At 60.1% G+C, this 19,949-nt stretch overlaps 3 protein-coding genes across 7 annotated transcripts in view; 1 reads left to right on the top strand and 2 right to left on the bottom strand.

The window, feature by feature from the left end:
* Positions 1–8,147, bottom strand: part of UBL7 (ubiquitin like 7) — a 29,058-nt gene extending 20,911 nt beyond the window's left edge. The window contains exons 1-12 of one of the 5 annotated variants that reach the window (XM_048317684.1): positions 8,068–8,147; positions 7,085–7,290; positions 6,516–6,635; positions 5,878–5,960; positions 5,673–5,757; positions 4,344–4,401; positions 3,361–3,494; positions 3,128–3,177; positions 2,349–2,516; positions 2,064–2,186; positions 1,597–1,751; positions 1,321–1,473 (exon numbers count right to left, since the gene is read on the bottom strand). In XM_048317684.1, the coding sequence (XP_048173641.1) occupies positions 1,614–1,751; positions 2,064–2,186; positions 2,349–2,516; positions 3,128–3,177; positions 3,361–3,494; positions 4,344–4,401; positions 5,673–5,757; positions 5,878–5,960; positions 6,516–6,635; positions 7,085–7,268 (1,143 nt within the window). In that variant the 5' untranslated portion in view covers positions 7,269–7,290; positions 8,068–8,147 and the 3' untranslated portion in view covers positions 1,321–1,473; positions 1,597–1,613. Of the gene's footprint in view, positions 1–1,320; positions 1,491–1,596; positions 1,752–2,063; positions 2,187–2,348; positions 2,517–3,127; positions 3,178–3,360; positions 3,495–4,343; positions 4,402–5,672; positions 5,758–5,877; positions 5,961–6,515; positions 6,636–7,084; positions 7,291–7,951; positions 8,034–8,067 lie in introns of those variants that run through there. The other 4 variants (XM_048317686.1, XM_048317683.1, XM_048317685.1 and 1 more) reach the window with 4 other exon arrangements.
* A 649-nt stretch (positions 8,148–8,796) lies between these two features.
* LOC125332581 (actin, cytoplasmic type 5) lies at positions 8,797–11,317 on the bottom strand. Its single transcript, XM_048317624.1, has 2 exons — positions 11,238–11,317; positions 8,797–10,230 (listed from the first exon to the last, which is right to left on the bottom strand). The coding sequence occupies exon 2, from the start codon at positions 10,218–10,220 to the stop codon at positions 9,090–9,092; it is 1,131 nt and encodes a 376-aa protein (XP_048173581.1). The 5' UTR covers positions 10,221–10,230; positions 11,238–11,317; the 3' UTR covers positions 8,797–9,089.
* Positions 11,318–11,457: 140 nt separating this feature from the next.
* The window catches only part of ARID3B (AT-rich interaction domain 3B), a 31,322-nt gene continuing 22,830 nt past the window's right edge, over positions 11,458–19,949 (top strand). Inside the window, exons 1-2 of the mRNA XM_048317620.1 lie at positions 11,458–11,558; positions 13,803–14,439. Coding sequence (XP_048173577.1) covers positions 13,879–14,439 — 561 coding nt within the window. The 5' untranslated portion in view covers positions 11,458–11,558; positions 13,803–13,878. The remainder of the gene's footprint in view (positions 11,559–13,802; positions 14,440–19,949) is intronic.

Here is a 19,949-nt window from a genome sequence, read left to right as displayed (position 1 = left end):
CGAGCGGCGCCCGCATCGTGAGCGGCAGCGCTGCCAACTTCTCCTCTGCTGCAGCCAGTGCAGCCAGGGAACATGCCTGAGACGCTGCTCCCAGCCAAGCCCTGCCATTTGGGAAAGGAATCGGGGAAAAGTCACTTCCAGCCCAAAAATCCAGGCAGTTCTCAGCTCTCTGGGGGCGTGGGGAAGCAGAAATAGCAGCAAAAATGGCTTCGTACCCAAACGCGGGTCAACGGGGGGATCAAATATCCCAGGAGCGACACGAAAAACACCATTTTGGGACAGCAACGAGCCCTAAATTGAGAATTAAGGCGGTACAGGAAGGCAAAGCAGTCCTAGAGCAGCTCCAGGAGAGCCTGCAAACGCTTCCCAGCTTTGGGCAGGAGCATCTGCGAGCCGGCTAATCCGCAGTTATCCCGGGAGGACTGGGGGCTGGCAGCAGGGCTGTCTCCCCTCGCGGGGAAGGGAGGGAGGATGCCGTGCATATGCTCTCTCCTGCCCCTGCAGAGCCAGCAGCCAGGGCTCCGGGGAGGGGAAGGGATTAATCGGTTTTGTTACACGTAAAATCCACCGAGCTGCGAGTGCGTGCCGAGGGCAGGGGCCTGGCAGGGCGGCAGGAAGGCCATTGATGTCCATCACATCTTATCTGCTCCAGACGGAGGCACAAAAACAGCCCCTCCCTCGGGCATTAATCCTCTCTCCTCTCGACAGGATTAAAGCCTATCAGTGCAGGGCTCCCCGGAGAGAACAATCCCGCATTTGCTGGGTGATACCGAGATGGTATCAGTGAGGATCACAGAGCTTGCAGAGGAATTAGAGGGCAGCACAGGCAGCCCGGAGGTGAAGCAGGAGCGTTCTCTGCTCGGTGGCATCTGAGGAGAACCCGCTCCCGTTTTCATGCCTCGTTAATCCCAGCGCTGCAATCGCAGCGATGCCAGGCCCAGCTCCAGGCCTGGCTTGTCTCAGCTCCCACTGACTGCAATTACAGGCAAATGCCTTTAATTGGCTTTGCAGCCCGGGCCCTGGGCAGCTGGTGGCACCTGGGATTAGAGGGCACTGGAAAGCACTGGCTGCAGCCAGACCGGGCTGTGTCAGGGGCACTTCTCCAGCTCACGCTCAGCCCTTGTCATTTCTTTGTCACTGTCACCTCGTGGTGGCCGTGCCCTCACCCCTGTCAGCTGGCAGGGCAGTGCCCGCTGCTGAAACCAGCGCCTCCCACAAAGACAGAGCTTCTCCTGCAGTTCCAGTCCCCTTCCCGCCGCGGTGGCCTCGGGGAGCTGGAACGCAGCCCGGGACGGAGCACAACCCACACAGCAGGCAGGGCACTGAACACGGTCCATTTAATGCAGGGGGAGCACAGGGAGGGCCACCAGTGAAACCACAGGGCAAGGATGTGGTGACAGGCCAAAGCTGCAGAACCGGAGGGGCCACATCTCTCCAACACCGTGCTGGACAAGTCCTGAGGCCTCGTCCCTGCTGGCAGACGGAGGAGGCTGCAGAGAGGGTCTGGAGCTGCCCCCAGTGCAGCAAGGAAAGGAGCATCCCCCTGCACAGAACCAGCCCGAGGGATGGCACAGCTGCTGCCTCAGCGCTACTCACCAGTCCAGCAGGAAGATTTAGGGGGCCCCCCCAGCAAAGATGAGCTCCAGGGCAGCCTGGATGTCCCCTCCGGTGGCCTGCAGGGCCCGCAGGCTCAGCTCGTCGTCGTGTATCCCCATGTCTCGCAGCTGCTGCAGCTGGGGCTGCCACTGGCTCTGCTCACGGCAGGGAGGGGAAGTTCAGGGGGATGTGAGAATCCAAGCAGGAAAACCAGCAGCCTTCCCCACTGCCCACTCGCCCACCTCAGCCAGCTCCAGCCACGCTGCTGCGTGCAAACAGCTCCTGAAAGCTCAGGGTGAGGCTGCCGAGTCCCCAAAACCACCAGCCCTCCATCCCAGTTCCACCCAGCACTTCTGCAGTGTCTGTGATGTCCCTTCCACGCTCATGTCCTGCCCCAGCAGGCAGCTGGAGAGCCACCTCCACCCTGTGCCAGTGGGATACGGGGCTCCAGGGGCTCTGACACTGACCTGGAGGCTGGGCTGCCCTGAGGCCTGCAGGGCGTGTTGGAGGGCCTGGCTGAACAGGTCGTTGGTGATGGGTGTCCCCGACTGGACACTGGATGACATCGGGGACGTCCCGGAGGAGTGGCCCTAGGAGGAGGTCATGGATCAGGAGAATTCCAGGAATTGCTGACTCCAGGAACCAGCACCTGCAGCATCCCCCCAGCCTCAATCTCGTACGGGAGGGAGCTCCTCCATGAGGGAATGAACCCCAGGTGCCCAGCCCCGAGCAGGACTGGTGCCGGCTGTTACCTGGGTGCCCGGTGTGGGGGTGTGGGAGCTGCTCTCAGGGGTGCTGGCCAGGGCCAGGGCGGTGGCCAGCTCGCTCTGGGTGATGGGCCGGGGCCCCGCAGCCCCCGCGTAGCCCAGCGAGGCCGGGCGGGAGCTGGACGTGCTGCTGGAAGGGGTGGACCTCGTGCTCTGCGTGGAGGGAGAGAAAAGCAGCAGCTGTGAGGTTGGTGTTTGTGTCCCAGTCAAACCGGGCTCCTTCGCACGGATCCCTGTCCTACAAAACCCAAAACTCCCAAGTGTGGAACTTGTGAAAGACAAACATGCCAGAGCGGGACGTGCTTTTTCCACAAAGTCAGCTGTGGAAACCAGCAGGAAACCTTTCAATCTACCATCCATCAGCCTCAAACCAGAGTGTTACTAGCCTGTAACGGAACAATTCCCTGTCAACAGGCACTTTTTTGACCCAAATATCCAGTTTTTCTCACAGAACCCTTTGTCCTATGGAGAGGAAGACTGCCGAAGGGCAAGGATCAACATTCCCACGTTCCACCCTCACCCAGGCACAATTTGGCTACGAGGGCGTTTCCTCTGTTCCATTTTCCTGTTGTGTGCTCAGCACTGAGGAAAACCCTCTCCTGAGCAGCATGGAAGCAGCTAGGATCAATATGTTTGTCTCCACGTCCCCCTGGGGAGCCAGAGCAGCTCGTGCTGTTCACCAGACGGGAAGGGAAAAGCCTGCGAGTCTCAGGGCTACAGATTGCAAGCTCCAAAGAGGTGCTCCAGCCAAGCTGGCTGCTTACCTGGTGGAAATCATCTTCATCATCAGAGAGCCCCTCAAAGAGAAAGCCACCTGCAGCAGAAAGGGGAATAAAAGGATGTGGCAAACGGGCAGGAAATGGGAACCAGATGTGAGAATCCTGCGGAATTTCTGGCTGAGCAGGCAGGACAAGAGGCCTCAGCACCGAGTTCTCCTTCCAGCCCAGCCATTTGGGGTTCCCTGAGCGAGCTGCAGGTCCTGCAGGTCCCCACGTACCTGGCATGTCCCGGTAGGAGCCCGAGGCCATGGCCCGCGAGGACGTGTCTGGGGCTGGCAGGGGGGTGCTGCCCGCCACCGAGTGCAGCACCAGGACGATGGCGTTCACCAGGGCAGGGTGAGCCGGGATCAGCCTGGGCACAAACGGGGCACGGGTGAGTTGTGTGCAGGGGAACCCAGAAAGCAGCCCTGAGAGAGTCGGGGCACTGCCACCCCACTGGCACCGGGTTGCTGGCTGCCCGGCACTAACTCCTCCAGGCAGCCAGGGATCCTTCTGGAGCCAGGCTGGACCTGGCCTTGGGTCACCAGGGATCCTTCTGGAGCCAGGCTGGACCTGGCCTTGGGTCACCAGGGATCCTTCTGGAGCCAGGCTGGACCTGGCCTTGGGTCACCAGGGATCCTTCTGGAGCCAGGCTGGACCTGGCCTTGGGTCACCAGGGACCCTTCTGGACCTTTCCTTGGTTCATCAGGGATCCTTCTGGAGCCAGGCTGGACCTGGCCTTGGGTCACCAGGGACCCTTCTGGAGCCAGGCTGGACCTTTCCTTGGGTCACCAGGGATCCTTCTGGAGCCCATGTTGGACCTTTCCTTGGTTCACCAGGGATCCTTCTGGAGCCCATGTTGGACCTGGCCTTGGTTCACCAGGGATCCTTCTGGACCTGGCCTTGGGTCACCAGGGATCCTTCTGGAGCCCATGCTGACTTTTCCACAGTTCTCATCTCCCACGTGCTCTCCTGGGAGCAACTCTGCTGTGAGCAACCACATCCAGGTCTGAACCCACGCTCTGGAGGCGATGGTGGCCCTGCCTCCCACCAAACAGCCTCTGGTTGAATCCCAGTGGTGGATCCTCCTTCCTGCTGCCGAGCAATGAGTGTTCCAGCCTGGCAGGCAGGAGCAGAGCTCTCTCCCACCCAGAGGGAGCAGCTGACACACACAGGGGGACAAAGGCACTGCTGAGTCACTGCCCCAGCCCAGGGCACTTACGTGTCCAGCATGCTGGGGTCTGCAAACACAGAAAACAAATCCTTGTCCTGAAGGACTCCTGGAAAAGACCAGGAAAGGCAGTGAGACAGGATACAAGAACCAGGAGCCAGTCATACAAAAGGCACAGGGACAAATACGAATTGTTTTTCAGGAAGTGAATCACGAGTAAACACCATAAATACTGTTATTGTTTCTCTGAAGCCTTTGTGCTCCTGGGAAGGCTCTTGGTCACAGCCACACACCCAAGGGACGGGGCTTTTCCAGCAGATCCTCTGGGAGCTCCACCTCAAGGGCAGGACGGAACCTGGCCCCCAGCTCCCTGCAGCCAGGCTGTGACTGCATCCCAAACTCCACCTGCCTCAGACAGCACCATCCCGGAAGGGGTTGGGCTTAATGAACCATTTTGTAGCACTTTGCAGCAGGGAGGAAGCATCCATCCCTCCTTTCCTGAATCCCTCTGAAGCCAGAGTCCATCCCCATGGAGAGAGCATCCATCCCTCCTTTCCTGAATCCCTCTGAAGCCAGAGCCCATCCCCATGGAGAGAGCATCCATCCCTCCTTTCCCTGATCCCTCAGAACCCATTCCCAAGGAGAGAGCATCCATCCCTCCTTTCCTGAATCCCTCTGAAGCCAGAGTCCAACCCCATGGAGAGAGCATCCATCCCTCCTTTCCTGAATCCCTCTGAAGCCAGAGCCCATCCCCATGGAGAGAGCATCCATCCCTCCTTTCCTGAATCCCTCTGAAGCCAGAGCCCATCCCCATGGAGAGAGCATCCATCCCTCCTTTCCCTGATCCCTCAGAGCCCATCCCCAAGGGAAGAGCATCCATCCCTCCTTTCCCTGATCCCTCAGAGCCCATCCCCAAGGAGAGAGCATCCATCCCTCCTTTCCCTGATCCCTCAGAGCCCATCCCCAAGGAGAGAGCATCCATCCCTCCTTTCCCTGATCCCTCAGAGCCCATCCCCAAGGAGAGAGCATCCATCCCTCCTTTCCCTGATCCCTCTGAACCCATCCCCAAGGGAAGAGCATCCATCCCTCCTTTCCCTGATCCCTCTGAACCCATCCCCAAGGGAAGAGCATCCATCCCTCCATTCCCTGATCCCTCTGAAGCCAGAGCCCATCCCCAAACATTACCAACGGAGCACAACTGGCACCTGAGCAGTCACTGACTCTTACGCTCCACAAAGGGACAGAAAATGAGGTTTTTTTCCCAGACAAGGGGAGCTCTCCTGCCTCCCTGTCAGGAATTCAACCCAAATTTGGCTCTCTCACTTTCGCCCGCAGGAATTAACCCTTTCCTCAGACCCTCTGGATCACAGCTGGACTCACCCAGAGCCACGGGGTCGCTGCTGAGGCCAGGAGTAGCCACAATGATCTGATCCAGGGATTCCTTGTTTCCCAGCATCTTGAAGACCTGCCAGGGAAAGCAGAGCAATCAGGAATGTCAGCCAGCCAGGCCCCAGTGTGGGGCTCTCCCCAGAGGGAGGGGACAGCCAAATTCCGCCCCGGGAGCAGAGCAGGGAGCCCCACTCACGGCATCTCTGTAGGCAGGGCTGCTGTGCAGGGCAGTGTGCAGGACACGGAATTCCCGGACAGCTGCCACCTTATCCACGGGCTCTGAGGGGGGGGGAAACACCACAACAAAACACAGCTCTGCCTCTGCCAGCCCTCACAGCCGCTTCCCAGCCCACCGGCACTTCCGTGCTGCAACAGGGATTCTTCAATATCCTTGGATTGGGTGCAGTTACTGCAGAGTAACGACTCACTGCACTCCGAGATCATAAAAATATACAGGAGTATCCTCCCACACGTGCCGTGACGGGAATGCCAACTCTAACTCCTCTTTTTGTACAGTCAGGCACAGCAGGAGCACACACCAGCCTGCTCATCCCTGGGGCTTTGCTCCAGATTCCCTGGCAACGCCCTACAATGGATCACAGGCAATTAAGGAAGGGATGATCCCCCTCCACGCTGCGCAGCTCATTCCTTAACTCTTCTGTCAGCAGGAAAATTAACACCTGTGCGCTGCTGCTAGAGGTGGGGAGTTCCCAAACAAGGGGATTCATTCCCCTGGAAACCTCCACAGGAGCAAATCCCGAGAGAAGCTGTTCCTCAGTCCCTTATAAAGCACATCCCAAGGAGATCCGAGGGGTAATCCCCACAGCTCATCACCTGGTTTCTGGTCAGGCTCAGGCCAGGACTTGCGCAGGACATGGACAGTGGAGCCGGACTGGATTCCATAAAAATCCAGGGTCTGGTCATCCCTCAGCTTTCGGCCACAGTAGATCAGGTCTGGGGGAAGAAACACCTGCAGATAAACAGCTGTGGCTCTCCCAGAACGGGCTGGGGGTCTCTAGGTGTGACTCAGAGCCCTGGGGGCTATTCAGCAGCTGTAGCTGCTCCAGCTGGCCAGGGAACAACACAGGGAAGTTGTGGAGCTGAGGATCAGGAGGGAAATCATGGAGCTGATCTAGAGGAGGAGGCAGAGTCACCTTGTGCGTAAGAGCCAACCTCCCAGCTCTCATGAGAGACCTCACAAGGACACAGAGCTGTTGGGAAGCCCAAACACTCCCTAACAAGGGCGTTGCCACGGCTGGAGCACCGTGCTCCCAAGGAAACAGGGAACGAACACCGAGCCCTCCCAGGAGCAGCACGAGGATGTCGCGTCCCGGCCGCGGCGAGGACGTGCCAAGGGTGTCCCCAAGCGGCGGGACGGCGCCAGGCTCCGGCGGGGCACGCACCGATGAGCTCGGGGTCCGGCACGGATTCCTGCAGATGGCCCGTGATCAGCTGCTTGAGGTGCGAGATGCTGCAGCCGCCCAGCGGGCACTCGCCCAGCTCGGTCTCCGGCAGGCGCAGGATGGATTTGGGGGCCAGCGGCTGCTCCGCCAGCTTCACGGCGATGTGCCACTCCGGCAGGGCCATGGCAGCGCCGGGAGCCGCAGCGCTGCGGCGGGGGCACAGCCGAGTGAGAGCCCACACACAGCGAACGCTCGGCGGCTCCGGCGCCTGCAGAGCCCCGGGCCCAGAGAGCCCCAGCCCCGACATCCCCGGCCCCAGCCCCCGATCCCTTCGGTGCTCAGGAGGGTCCCGGCCGTGCTCCCTGCCCAGATCCGACCTCCCCCTCAGCTCAGGAGGGTCCCGGCCGTGCTCCCCCAGCCCCTTCCCTCAGCTCAGGGGGATCCCGGCCGTGCTCCTCCGGCCCCTTCCCTCAGCTCAGGGGGATCCCGGCCCTGCTCCCCCAGCCCCTTCCCTCAGCTCAGGGGGATCCCGGCCGTGCTCCTCCGGCCCCTTCCCTCAGCTCAGGAGGGTCCAGGCCCTGCTCCCCCAGCCCCTTCCCTCAGCTCAGGAGGGTCCCGGCCGTCCCCTCCACCCCGACCCAATCCTCCCCCTCAGCTCAGGAGAGTCGCGGCCGTAGCCCCCCAGACCCGACCTCCCCCTCACCTCAGCGGATCCTGACCGTGTCCCCCTCCCAGACCCGACCTTCCCCTCAGCTCAGGGGGTCCCGGCCATACCCCCCTTAGGCCGCCCCTCAACTCAGGAGGGTCCCCCGGCCGTGCCCCCGGTGCTGACAGCGTCCCCCCACAGACCCGGCCTCCCCCTCTCACCTCAGGAGGGTCCCAGCCGTGGCTCACACTCCCTCCCCGACCCCTCCCCAGCTCATGGGGGTCCCGGCCGCGCTCCCCCTCCCCCCAGGGCCTCCCTCAGCTCCGCGCTACCTCACCCCAAGGGACCGGAACCGGAAGAGCCGCGAGCGGCGCGGTGCGCGCTGGGAAATCGAGTCCGGCAGAGTAGGCGGTAACAGCCTCCGAGGCGGAGGCGCTGCTGATTGGCTGGTCCTGCCACGACCAGCCAATGGGAGGGCGGCCGAGGGTTTAAAGGCAGGAGCGCAGCGAGGGGCGCGCGGCTCCGCGGGATTCCCCGCCACAACAGCTTTTAATTAACGCTCCCTCGGTAATTACGCGGCTGCCATCCCTCCCCCGTGGGCAAGCAGCTCCAGTAGATACCCCGTAAAAGCAGGAGGGCCCAGCTGTCCGAAGCTGCCCGCTCTTCAGCACTATCTGCTGCTCCATCTCCTCATCTTCTCCCAAAAAAGGAGAGGCCACTACCCCGGTGACCAAACCCTGTGCCAAGGCGCCAACTTTTTCTGACAAGAAGAGCTGTTTGTGTTCTAAAAAAAGCCAAGTTACCATGAAAGTCCAGTCAGGCTGCAAGAGCCACATTCCAGGCACGCTTTGCTCCCTTAACAGCTCTTAAAATGGTCCGAGCAGCAGCAGGGGCCGTGATGGGATTTGAGGAGAATTTAGAAAACAAAATTTGGGCTAAGTTTTAACTTCAGGCCGGGTTGGAGTCCAAAACCTTTTTTTCCACCCCCCCCCCCCCCCCCCCCCAATAACTCTTTGCAGCGAGGGGATAGAGAACCCACCCTGAAAGAAAGCAAAAGCAGCTCTTCTAGTGTTTAAACCTCGGAAGTTTATTTGTTTTCCTACAAAGGAACCTAAAGGTGACAAACCTAAAGGTGACAAACCTAGCTTTAGTGTCATCCTATCCGTGTTACACAGGGAAAGGGAACAACCCCTCCGCCTGCTTCCAAGCCCCGGAGAGCCACGAGGAGGAGGAGCCAAGGGAGAACTACAGCCTAGGGCCATTAAAATGCACATCACTAACCGGTGCCTCAACACAGGAATCAAACCAGGGGCTAAGGAACGGCGGGACAAGGCCGGTCCCACGCGGCGGGAGGTCCCTCTAGAAGCACTTGCGATGGACGATGGAGGGGCCGGACTCGTCGTACTCCTGCTTGCTGATCCACATCTGCTGGAAGGTGGACAGGGAGGCCAGGATGGAGCCGCCGATCCACACGGAGTACTTGCGCTCGGGAGGGGCGATGATCTTGATCTTCATGGTGCTGGGGGCCAGCGCCGTGATCTCCTTCTGCATGCGGTCGGCGATGCCGGGGTACATGGTGGTGCCCCCCGACAGCACGGTGTTGGCGTACAGGTCCTTGCGGATGTCCACGTCGCACTTCATGATGGAATTGAAGGTGGTCTCGTGGATGCCGCAGGACTCCATGCCCAGGAAGGAGGGCTGGAAGATGGACTCGGGGCAGCGGAAGCGCTCGTTGCCGATGGTGATGACCTGCCCGTCGGGGAGCTCGTAGCTCTTCTCCAGCGAAGAGGAGGAGGCGGCCGTGGCCATCTCCTGCTCGAAGTCCAGCGCCACGTAGCACAGCTTCTCCTTGATGTCGCGCACGATCTCCCGCTCGGCCGTGGTGGTGAAGCTGTAGCCGCGCTCCGTCAGGATCTTCATGAGGTAGTCGGTGAGGTCGCGGCCGGCCAGGTCCAGGCGCAGGATGGCGTGGGGCAGGGCGTAGCCCTCGTAGATGGGCACCGTGTGGGTGACGCCGTCGCCGGAGTCCATCACGATGCCCGTGGTGCGGCCGGAGGCGTAGAGGGACAGCACGGCCTGGATGGCCACGTACATGGCCGGCGTGTTGAAGGTCTCAAACATGATCTGCGTCATCTTCTCCCGGTTGGCCTTGGGGTTGAGGGGGGCCTCAGTGAGCAGCACCGGGTGCTCCTCGGGCGCCACGCGCAGCTCGTTGTAGAAGGTGTGGTGCCAGATCTTCTCCATGTCGTCCCAGTTGGTGACGATGCCGTGCTCGATGGGGTACTTGAGGGTCAGGATGCCCCTCTTGCTCTGCGCCTCATCCCCCACGTAGCTGTCCTTCTGCCCCATGCCCACCATGACGCCCTGGTGCCGGGGCCGCCCCACGATGGAGGGGAAGACGGCGCGGGGCGCGTCGTCCCCCGCGAAGCCCGCCTTGCACATCCCCGAGCCATTGTCCACCACCAGGGCAGCGATCTCCTCGTCCGCCATGCCGCCCGGCCTGCGGGCAGAGGGACAGCGGGGGGTCACTCCCTGTCTGCAGGGGACAGGGCAGCGACAGCATGGCCACGTCCCCAGGGAGCCCCAGCAGCAGTGCTGAGGGGCCCTGTGAATTAGGCCCTGAGAGGTCTGCGTTTTGAGGGAATAAATATCTATTTATTTCCTCAAAACACATGTAGAAATAAATGCAGTCCTTGAGAGCACAAGCACAGGTCTATGCAAGGTGTCCCTGCCCACGGCACGGGGCTGGAATGAACGCATCGTTAAGGTTCTTCCAGCCCAAACCATTCTGTCATTCCCACTCCTCTTCCATGGATCTGAGGGGACCAGCAGGGAACCCCCTACACGGTCCCCATTTACCACAGCCCTGAGGGAATAAAGGTGCCCAGCACAAAGCACCATCCCCCTTCCCTGCCAGGGCCCCAAATCTGCCCGCCCGGAGGGCCTGAACGCACACAGGGGAACCCCTCATTTCACCCCCAAGGCCGCAGCAGGGGATCCCAACCCCACCTGGTGTCCCGGGAATCCCTAATCCCACACTCAGAGCCTGAACAGACACGAAGGGAACCCCTAACTCTCCCTCAAGGCCCCAAGAGGCGTGGGGAGAGCCCCTAACCCTGCCCTAAGAGGCCAAACAGACATAAGGGGGACCCCTAATCCCCCCCGAAGGGCCCCTAAACCCTCCTTGAAGGGCCTAAACAGACGTGAAGGGACCCTAACATCTTACCCGAGAAACGGACCCCTAAATCCTCCCCTGAACGCCCAAACATACACAGGAGAACCTCTAAAGCCCCCTGAGAGACCCTTAACCCCACGCCGAAGGGCCAAAGAGACGCAGGGAAGCCCCCTAAGCCCACCCTCAGAGCTCGAACAGAAATGAATAGATGCTAACCCCCGCTCCGAGGGACCCGTAAGCCCCGCCTCAAAGCCCAAGCACACACGGGGGGACCCCTAAACCCCGTCCCCGCCGGCCCGTTCCGCGCCGGGGGTGCCCCGGGCCCCGCTCACCCTCACGCGCTCCCGCAGCCCCCGCCTGCGCCTCCGCCGCGACTGCCGGGCCCGCGCCCCGCGCGCGCTTTTATACCGCCCGGAACCGGAAGCCGCCCGGCGGCGCGCTCTCTGATTGGCTGCCGCTTTCCCTCCCCGCCGCCGCCCGGCCGCTTCCGGGTCCCGCCGTTCCCGGAAGCGGCGCGGGCGCTTCCGCCGCTTCCGGCCGGGCGAGGAAGGGGCGGGAGGGGGGAAGGAAGGGAAGGAGGAAGGGAAAGGAAGGAGGGAAGGAAGGAGGAGCTGAGGCGGCCGCGCACGGACCGGCGGGACCCGCCACGGGAGGTAACGGCGGGGAACCGGGCGAGGGGCCCGCAGCGGTTCTGAGGGGGGGGCGGGTTGGGGGTCGCGCCCTCGGTATTTCCGCCTGAGGGGAGGGTCGGAGCCCTCGGTCATTCCCCTTGAGGCGGGGTCCCCGGTAAAACGGAGGGGGTGGGGGTCGCTAATGAATTATTGCCGGCCCCCGCAGCCCTCGGTGCTGCTCGGCTCCGGCTTGAACTCTTCCCGCTGGTTCCCGCTGGGAAAAGCTCTGGCACCCGGGGCGCCGCGGGGTGAAAGGGCTCGTCACGGAGCGGCTGTGCACGGAAAGGGCTCTCGCATGGGCCGGGCGAGCTCGGTCCTTGCCCTGCCTGCGTGGGGGGAGAGGCGCAAAGAGCGGGGCAGAGACGCCAGAGGCGAGGGACGGTCGCCAAAAGCAGGGCAGGGCCACCGGGAGCGGGCGAGCATCCGCGCTGAGGGCTGCGTGAAGCGGCTCTGCAAACCTGCGGCGTCCCGCGGGTTCGCTCCCGCTCCAGGTGTCAGCTCAGACTGTTCCTGCCAGCGCGCTTCAGCGGGAGCCGCTCGCCTCCGTTTGGCCTCAGGGCCGGCTGTGGGCTCGCCGCCCCCAGTCCCGGGCAGCCCCGCAGCCCCTGCCCTGCCCCAGCTCCGTGCCCGAGCCGCAGCGAGCGCGGCTGCCGCATTCCTGGGTGCTGCAGCCGCACCTGAGCCGTGTTTGCTCTGCTGCTCCCGGCTCATTGATCAGCCGCCGGCTCCCCGAGCTGTTCCCGTGTGCCCCCGGAGCGTCCCCCGGGAGGGGACAGGTGACGCCGCGGTGCCACAACACCCAAACCGGGGCGGGTTTGATGCTTTGTGAGCTGGTTGTGCCTTCCCGAGGAGTCCCGGGCTCTTCCCAGCTGCCGGGGAGGGCGGGATGTTGCTGCTGACATGCACCCCGCTAATCCCCTCCGTGCCGTGGCACTCGCAGGCGGTGCTGCCCCGCAGGTAAACTCTGCTTTTCGGGGCTGGGCTGCTCCTTTAGGGAAGGGTTTGCCCGGGAAAAAATGTTCCCTGTTATTTAGGGAAGAGAGAGGGAGGGAAAAATGGGTTTGGCGCGGAGCGCTTCATCCGAGACGCGCTGTGTGAGCAGCTAGGGATGCTCTGGGGAGCCTGGAAGTTGTCCTTCGCTTGGAAACCTGCTGCCTGGTAGGTTATTGGTTGTTTTAGAGCAGAATCCCGTCCGTTTTGAACCGTTTTTTAGCAAAATAATCCCCTTTTTCCCCGAGTGTGTAGCCCCATGCTGGCTGTAGACAGGGAGGCGGGAGGTGGCAGGAGCTCGGGGCTTGTTTGGGGTTGGATTTTCCTTTGTTTCCCCAAGCTGGCCGTATTTTGATAGCCACCAACCCTGAAGGGGCAGCAAGTGGGGTGTGTTTGATCATCTCTTCCCCCCGAGGAGGACAATCTTTGTCAGCAGGGCCCGTGGGGGACACAAAGTCCAAACTACGCGTGGTGATTTTAGCGCCCGGGGATTAACGGCGCCGTCGTCTTCCCAGGGTTTATCCCGAGCTCTGCTTCCAGCCGGGGGCTGTTCTGTTGGTCTTTGCTCAAGTGCTGGCTCAGCAGGTCAAAATGGAGAGCTGGGAAAGCTCCCGGGCTCCTCAGGCTGGGAAAATTGAAGGGAGGACACGGATGGGGCTTCAGATGCACTGGAAACTCCGGGATCCCGAGGCTGGAGCAGCTCGGTGCTCAGCGGGCTTTGCTGTGCTCCCATCTCCATCTCCTTGACAAAAAGAATGCCTAAATACATTTACTTTTAGTGTCTGAAGTGGCAAGGATTTAGCCATGGAGTGAGAGCACAGAAGAATTTAGGGATAGCCCTGTGTGACAAATCCCTGCCTGGCTTTTATATAAATATGGTCAAGCTCATCCTGGCTGTCTCCTTTTAAGGCAGTATTCCAGGAGCACCAAATCCTAAGCCTGACCTTTCCACAGTAATGATTTAGGAAGCGTGGAAGGCTTGTGCCTGGACAAAGGCATTTGGGATGGTGTCTTTGGGGCAGAGCAGAGCAGCAAATGTGCCCGGCTCGAAAATACAATTAAACAGTCTGAAAATTGAATGGAAGTTGGAGCCCGAGGCTGTTAAACATGGAGCTGATTGTTTCACGGTCTCCTGCACAGGAAAGAGCCCTGGCTTTGCACTCTGTTTGTCCCCTTCCTGGGGAAAAGATGAAAGCGCTCCGTGTTCACACGCACACCCGTTTGTCTCCCCGGCAGATCCCGCGCGTCTCCCGCGGCCGGGCCCCGCTCGCTGCCGGATCCCGCCGGGGCTCCCAGCCATGCGCACGGCGGGATGAAGCTGGAAGCGGTGGTGGAGCAGCTGCAGAAGCAGCAGCAGCAGCAGCAGCAGCAGCAGCCGGCGGTGCCCATGGATTCCCGGGAGCGCCGGGAGCCGCAGGTGCCGTTCCCGCCGCCCTTCCCTCCGCAGCCCCGCGCCGGCCCGGCCGGACGCGCCCCGGGGACGTCGCCCGCTGTCCCCCTGGCCAGAGCCGCCCCTGCGGCCGCAGCCGCCCGGCCCTTCGACCAGAGCAGCAGGAACTCCGAGGAGGACGAGGAGGAGGACGACGACGAAGAGGAGGAGGAGGAGGAGGAGGAGGATGAAGAAGACGGCGCCGAGCTGGAGGACGGCGCGGACGTGGCCGGCAAGGAAAGCTGCTCTGCCCTCAAGTATTTCCGAGCTCCCAAAGTCGCCCACCCCAACCAAAGAGTGGCCTCTACCTCCAGCCCCGTGCCAGCTGTGGGGCACCCGCGGGGGGCCCAGCAGGGCAAGGAGGAGCAGGGCAAAGACTCTGCCAAGCATTCCGGGTCCCCGGCGGCGCGCCCCGGCTGGCGCCTGGACGAGCAGCTCAAACAGGTCAGTGCCAGCATTCCCTGCTCCCAAAAACCACCATTTCCAGCCAGCCTGAGGAGGTTTTAGCCTGGCAAGGCCTTGGAAGTGCCTTGGGAGGCCGTGCTTCCCTGGTGTGCTCTCTTTTCTAAAGAGACTCCACCAGAACTTGGCTTTGTGGATTTCCAGCTGGCGTAGAGGAGCCCCCGCTCTGGGAGAGCCTTTGTGGGGAGGGATCTGTGGGGCTTCCCAAGGGAAGAGCCTGGTGGTGTCATCATTTTAGGTGCAGACACTTCCCTGCTAACATCTCACCCGAGCTAGTTCTCGTCAGACCTCTGGAATTCAGGATTTCTGGGCAGGCAGGGAGATGTGCCCTGATCCTGGGAGTCAGAGCCACTTTATATGCCACGTGTGGGAAGCAAGGAAGGAAGGAGGGAAGGAAGGAGGCAGCTCGCTGCTGCCTCGTAGGAGGTTAATTCCATGTTTGCCTGCAGCATTAGTACTCCTTGCAGCTTGGTGCCAGGGGATCATGGAATGACTTCCTTTGTGGTGAGCGAGTATTTCGGTATATTCCAGGCCTCTGCTCCTCCCCAGCTGTTCCTGCAGAGCAGGTGGGTGTTCCCACACCCGTGCACGTGGCAGGAGCTCCTCAGGGAACGGCACTTGGGCTGCTGGGGCTGTAAAACACCCAGGGGAAGCACTTGCTGCTGGTTTTTTCCTCTTGTGTTTGCTTCACCAGAGGGGCTGGGTGGAGGAGAGGGAATTGCTCAAGCCTCCTGCAGGGAAATGAGGTGGGTTTGTCGGTCAGGGGCCATTGCCTCAGAATTTACTGGATGGGAGTGGTGAAAACTTCCTCTTTCAGGGCTCTGGGTGGGGAAAAGGAGGCAGGGCTTGGGTCTTAAGGGATGGCTTTCTTTAGAAAGCCAAATAAGCTCGGCTTAGGGCCGGGGCTGGTTTTGTTCCTCGCCCAGCTGGCGCTTCTTGCTCCTGATCTCACTGGTCATTCTGGCAAGGCCATGAAAGCAGCCAGAGCTGGGCTTGGCTCGTGTGGAAGAGGGGGGAAAAAGCAGGATAAAGGATCGTTGTGCAGCTGGCGTGGTGTGCTGTGGCCCGTTCCTGCGCTGATGGAGTGTTCTGGGGGGCCACAGCTTAGCCTGGTTCAGGCCACGTTCACCTGGGAGCCCAAAGTGCCCAAAGCTCCAGGAAAAACGGACACAAAACCACTCTTGCTGCTGTGTTCATCGGCTGGGGAGGCAGGGAAAAGCGGGAATCGGACCCATGGACACCGAGTTCAGGAGTGGGTTATAAAGGAAGAGCTGTGGCAGCTCTGGGAAGTGGTGGGAAAAGGTGGCAGGAAAAGGGCACGTCCCCTCCTTGTCCCAAAGCGTTGTCCCCTGGCACAGCAGGTGCAGGTGGAGTGGCTTTGGATCCAAGTGGCACTGCTGATTCCCAGTTCAGAGCTGGGGAGCACTGGGATACGTGGGGAATAAAGCAGGGGGCCCTGGCGTGGCAGGAAAGGGGGAGGATTGTGTGGGGAGCTGTGGGCTGGCCACTTAATTCTCTGGAATTTTGAATTCCGAGGCATATTTCGAAGGGATGAGCTGTGTCCTTTCCTCCCTGTCTTTAACAGGCAGAAAACCCAGGATAAAACGGAGAAGTGGCTGCGTTCTCCGGTTCGCTCCCAAAATTATTCCTGAATTCGTCTTTTTAGCTTCTTGTGGCAGTCCTGCTCCAGGAGTATTCCTGGCATGCAGAACGCCCGGTGCTCGTGGAACTGGGAGGAGGGGAAAAGTCACTTCATTTCTCCTCTGGGAGAAAATGTCCCTTGGGAATGGGAGGCTGGGATTGCCTGGGACACGGAGGTGGCGGAAATTTGGGAGCCACCAGGAAAACGAAGCCGCTTCAGCCCCACCCCAGACAGGCAAGGAAGTCATTGTAGGACAAGGGTGCAGGCAAAAGAGCTGGCTCAGCTCACGGCACAGGGAATCCTGTCAGCTCAGGGAGCGGAGGAGCTTGGCCAGGAGAAGGAATTGCTGCTGGGGGGTTGCTCCGTTTGCTCCTCCAAGCCTCTGGAATGCCCTGAAATCCATCCCAGCTCCTGGAAAAGGGCGCTGGGCGCTGCCTGTCTTTGGGGAAAAGTGAGGCTTTGACTCCAGGGCTGTCGGAGGTGGGGTTGGGTGGCTGAGGAGGCGCTGGGCCTTCATCCCGTGGGTGCTCCCGTTCGCTGGGAATGCCGCTGTTCCCTGGGAAAAGCAGGGGCGCAGCTTGGTGCCGCTTCCTCCCGTCCTGCTGAGGCTGGTGCAGCACCAGCACCAGCGGTTCTGTGGGGAATGTGAGGATAAATCCCAGATTTCCAGGCCTCAGCTGCTGCTGGATGCCCTTTTCCGAGCATCCGGGAACGCTTTGTGCCCCCGTTTTTGGGGACGTCTCGGGGCAGCTTCCCAGAAACCAAGCGGGCACTGCTTTGGGAAAAAGCCTGACCTAAACTTTCACAGAGGTCACGCTGTTTATTAAGATAAGTCAGCTTAAAATAATTGCTGTGCCTTTGCTGCAGGCCCCGGGAACAAGCGGCTGGGATTCCATAACCTGAGGTATGTGCCTCGGGATTGCTCAGGAGAGACCCCTTAATCCAGGAGGGGGAAGGTCCCTGGGAGGAAAAGGGGCATCTCACATGGGGCTTTTTGCCCCGTGGTTGTTTCAGGGCCTGATTCAGGGTTGGATTTTTCAGTCCTTTTGTGTGTCACTGGGTATTTTCCCTTTGGTGCTGCAGTGGGAGGAGATTCCTCGTCCCCAACTGACAGTAAAGACCTGGTTTTTCTTCTGCTTGAATTCTTCATCCAAGCCACTTGCTGCTTCTCCTGAAACCCCTGGTTTAGGTTCAGGGGATTGCCCCCAGCTCTTCACCCCCAGGATTCCATAGGTGAGTTAGAGGTAGTGGCTGGGGCTGGATCTGGAGGCAGGAAAAGGATCTCGTTTGTATCCCGGCTCCCTTTAGGATTTCTTCAGGTGCCACACTTATTTATAGCAATAGTGGCAGCTTGTCTCCTTCAGTGCCAGTTCCCAGGAGTTCAGGCTGGAGGCAGGAGCTGGAATGTGTTGTTTCCTTGCACTTGTGTTCTTCTCACTCGGGGGTAAATCGATGACTCCAGGCTGGCACCGAGAATCCCTCTTCCCACCCCACACAGATCTTGGCATCAGGTCTGGGTGGATTCCTCTGAGTCTTTGGGAGCAGGAGGCGTTCAGAGAGCCCAGCTTTTCCTCAAGGATGAGGAAGCAGGTTCCTGTTTGGTCATGGGAACACATGAAAGGAACTTAATAAAAAAAGGTAATTAATCGGTTAAACTGCAGCCCTTTCCTTCCCTTCCCTTCCCCATCCTCCCTGCCATTCCTGAAATCACTAAAATGTTTTCAAGGGCTGCCTTTGAAGCTGGGGGCTGTTGAATTGAGCTCTGTTATTAGGAAGGCTGGGAAGGGTTGATTCCCATTCCAGGGGAGCTGGTGTGGGCAGTAATTACCCCTTGGCTCTCGGTGCCTGAGAACTTGCAGCTCGGGGCAGCAGCCCTGATCTTATCAAGGTTTGTACTACAACAGTTTTCTTTCTGAGAGCATCTGTTTCACTTCCTAAGGCTTAACTCTGCCCACAAAAGGAATTTCTGTGGATTCCCTGATAATCCCGAAATTGCTGCCCCTGTCCCTTTTCATTGATTCAACCCACGGGGCAGGGGAGGGGTTTCCTTGGACCTTCAGGTGGGTATTCCCGCAGATTCCTGGCCTGAAGCCTCTGTCCGAAGTGAGGAGGTGCAGAAGGAGTCTGGGTTTCGTGGCAGAAGGTTTTAATTCCCCTTGTCTGGGAGGTGTTTGTCCTGCAGGGCACGGGAAGTGTTTGTGGTCTCCTGCTCCATCTGCTCGGCAGCTCAGGGTTAACTCCGGCCTGGGATTGGAAACCAAAATTGCTCTGGACATCTGAGCTTCCCTCTAATCAGATATTCCAGGTGGTTAGGGAGTAATCCCAAAATAGGGCTGGATATAATTGCTGCTGAAGCTTCCTCGGGGGGGCTCCGGTGGCTCCGAGGTGTCCGAGGTGTCCGTGCCACAGGGAGGGCTCCAGGCTCTGCCAGCAGCCTGGCAAAGCTGGGCAGCCTTTCCCAGCCCCTCAGCCTTCCCTGCCAGCCTCTGCATCCAAGCTTTAGGCAAATCCAGAGCCACTTCCAGCACCTTTTCCCGCGAGAGGGCAGAGAAATCCCGAGGGCCGCTTGTCCCGCACCAGCGACTTCCCTGGATGCAGAGGCAGCAGGGACTGGCAGGACTCGGGGCAGGGAATTCCCGGCCTCCCTGAGCAGGCTTTGCTCCTTCCTGCCACTCCTGCCTGGCTTCTCCGAAGGTCTGTAATTCCCTGTGGGATATATGGATTTCTCCTGCCACTCCTGCAGAGGAGGAACTTGGTTTTCCGAGTGGGAATGGCAGGGAAGCTGGATCCCAAGCTCCTGCCCAGCTCTCTGGCTGGGCACAAGGGATTTTGTGCTGCATCTGGAGCACCTCTCTGGAGTCTCTGCTGGGAAAGGGCCTGTTCCATGGATCAGTGCAGCTCGATTCCCTGCTGCTGGGCTGGCATTCCCTGCTCTGCCCCCCAGGCCAGCCCCTGCTCCATCCCTGCACCCCACACCTGCCCCGGGCTGGGTGAGGAGCCCTCTCCTTCCCCCTGGAAGTGGGATAAACCCTCGCAGCCGCAGCAGGAGGGGGGCTGCAGCTGCCCAGAGCCCCTCAGCTCGGGACACTCGGTGTCACGCCAGGTGAGGGCCATTCCTGCTGCTTTGGTGGACATATGGCCAAAGCCTGGTGGCCTCAGCTCCCCGTAAGCTCCTTTTCCCAGGAGGTGTGGGGGAGATCCCAGGGAGGAGCCGTGGGAAGCGGGATGGATTTATTCTGCTTGCCCTCTGCCATTTTTTCTAATCACCCTTTTTCTTCGTGGAGAACGAGCCAAATGTGTTCTGTTTAACTTTTCAGGAGTCTTTAAGCCCTTTAAAAGTTCTGTTCCTGGGAATTCTCCCAAGTTCAAACCCACTGGCAGGAGAGAATTGTCTCCTTTCACCCCTCTTCCTTCTCATCCCTGCCCTCAAATGTAGTGGAATAAGCTCTCAGCACGACCAGAATTCCCTGTGGAAGCAAGCTCTGCCCTCTGGATTTATATCCAAGTGCCAGCTTGGGCAGGGAGCAGCCAAAGGAAAGGGTCAGAAAGCTGAACCTTCACAAATCCCTGAGCCTTGCAGTGTGGAAAGTCCAGGATGGGAAATCCCCGCTGCCTCCTGTTCCTTCCTCTGCCTCTCATTCCGACTGTTCCCTAGGTTTGGTCCCAGTGACCGGTCCCTGGGGGCTTTAGGAGCAGCTGGATGCTTCCATAATCAGCCAAAAACCTGTTTGGGTTTAATCTCTGCTGGAGAGAGAGAGAGGCTCGGGGAGAAAGGGCAGCGGGATGGATCCTCCTGTGAGCAACCCCAGCCTGGGATCCCTGCCTGGAGAGGGCTGGGGGTTGATGTGCT

Source organism: Corvus hawaiiensis, chromosome 13 (genome assembly GCF_020740725.1).
Source record: "Corvus hawaiiensis isolate bCorHaw1 chromosome 13, bCorHaw1.pri.cur, whole genome shotgun sequence".
Taxonomy (NCBI): domain Eukaryota; kingdom Metazoa; phylum Chordata; class Aves; order Passeriformes; family Corvidae; genus Corvus; species Corvus hawaiiensis.
Note: the sequence above shows the minus strand (reverse complement) of the source record. Positions and strands in the feature narration are given on the sequence as shown.

Coding starts and splice junctions, on each gene's coding strand:
- LOC125332581 (XM_048317624.1), bottom strand. CDS start 10,220: ATGGCGGACGAGGAGATCGCTGCCCTGGTGGTGGACAATGGCTCGGGG.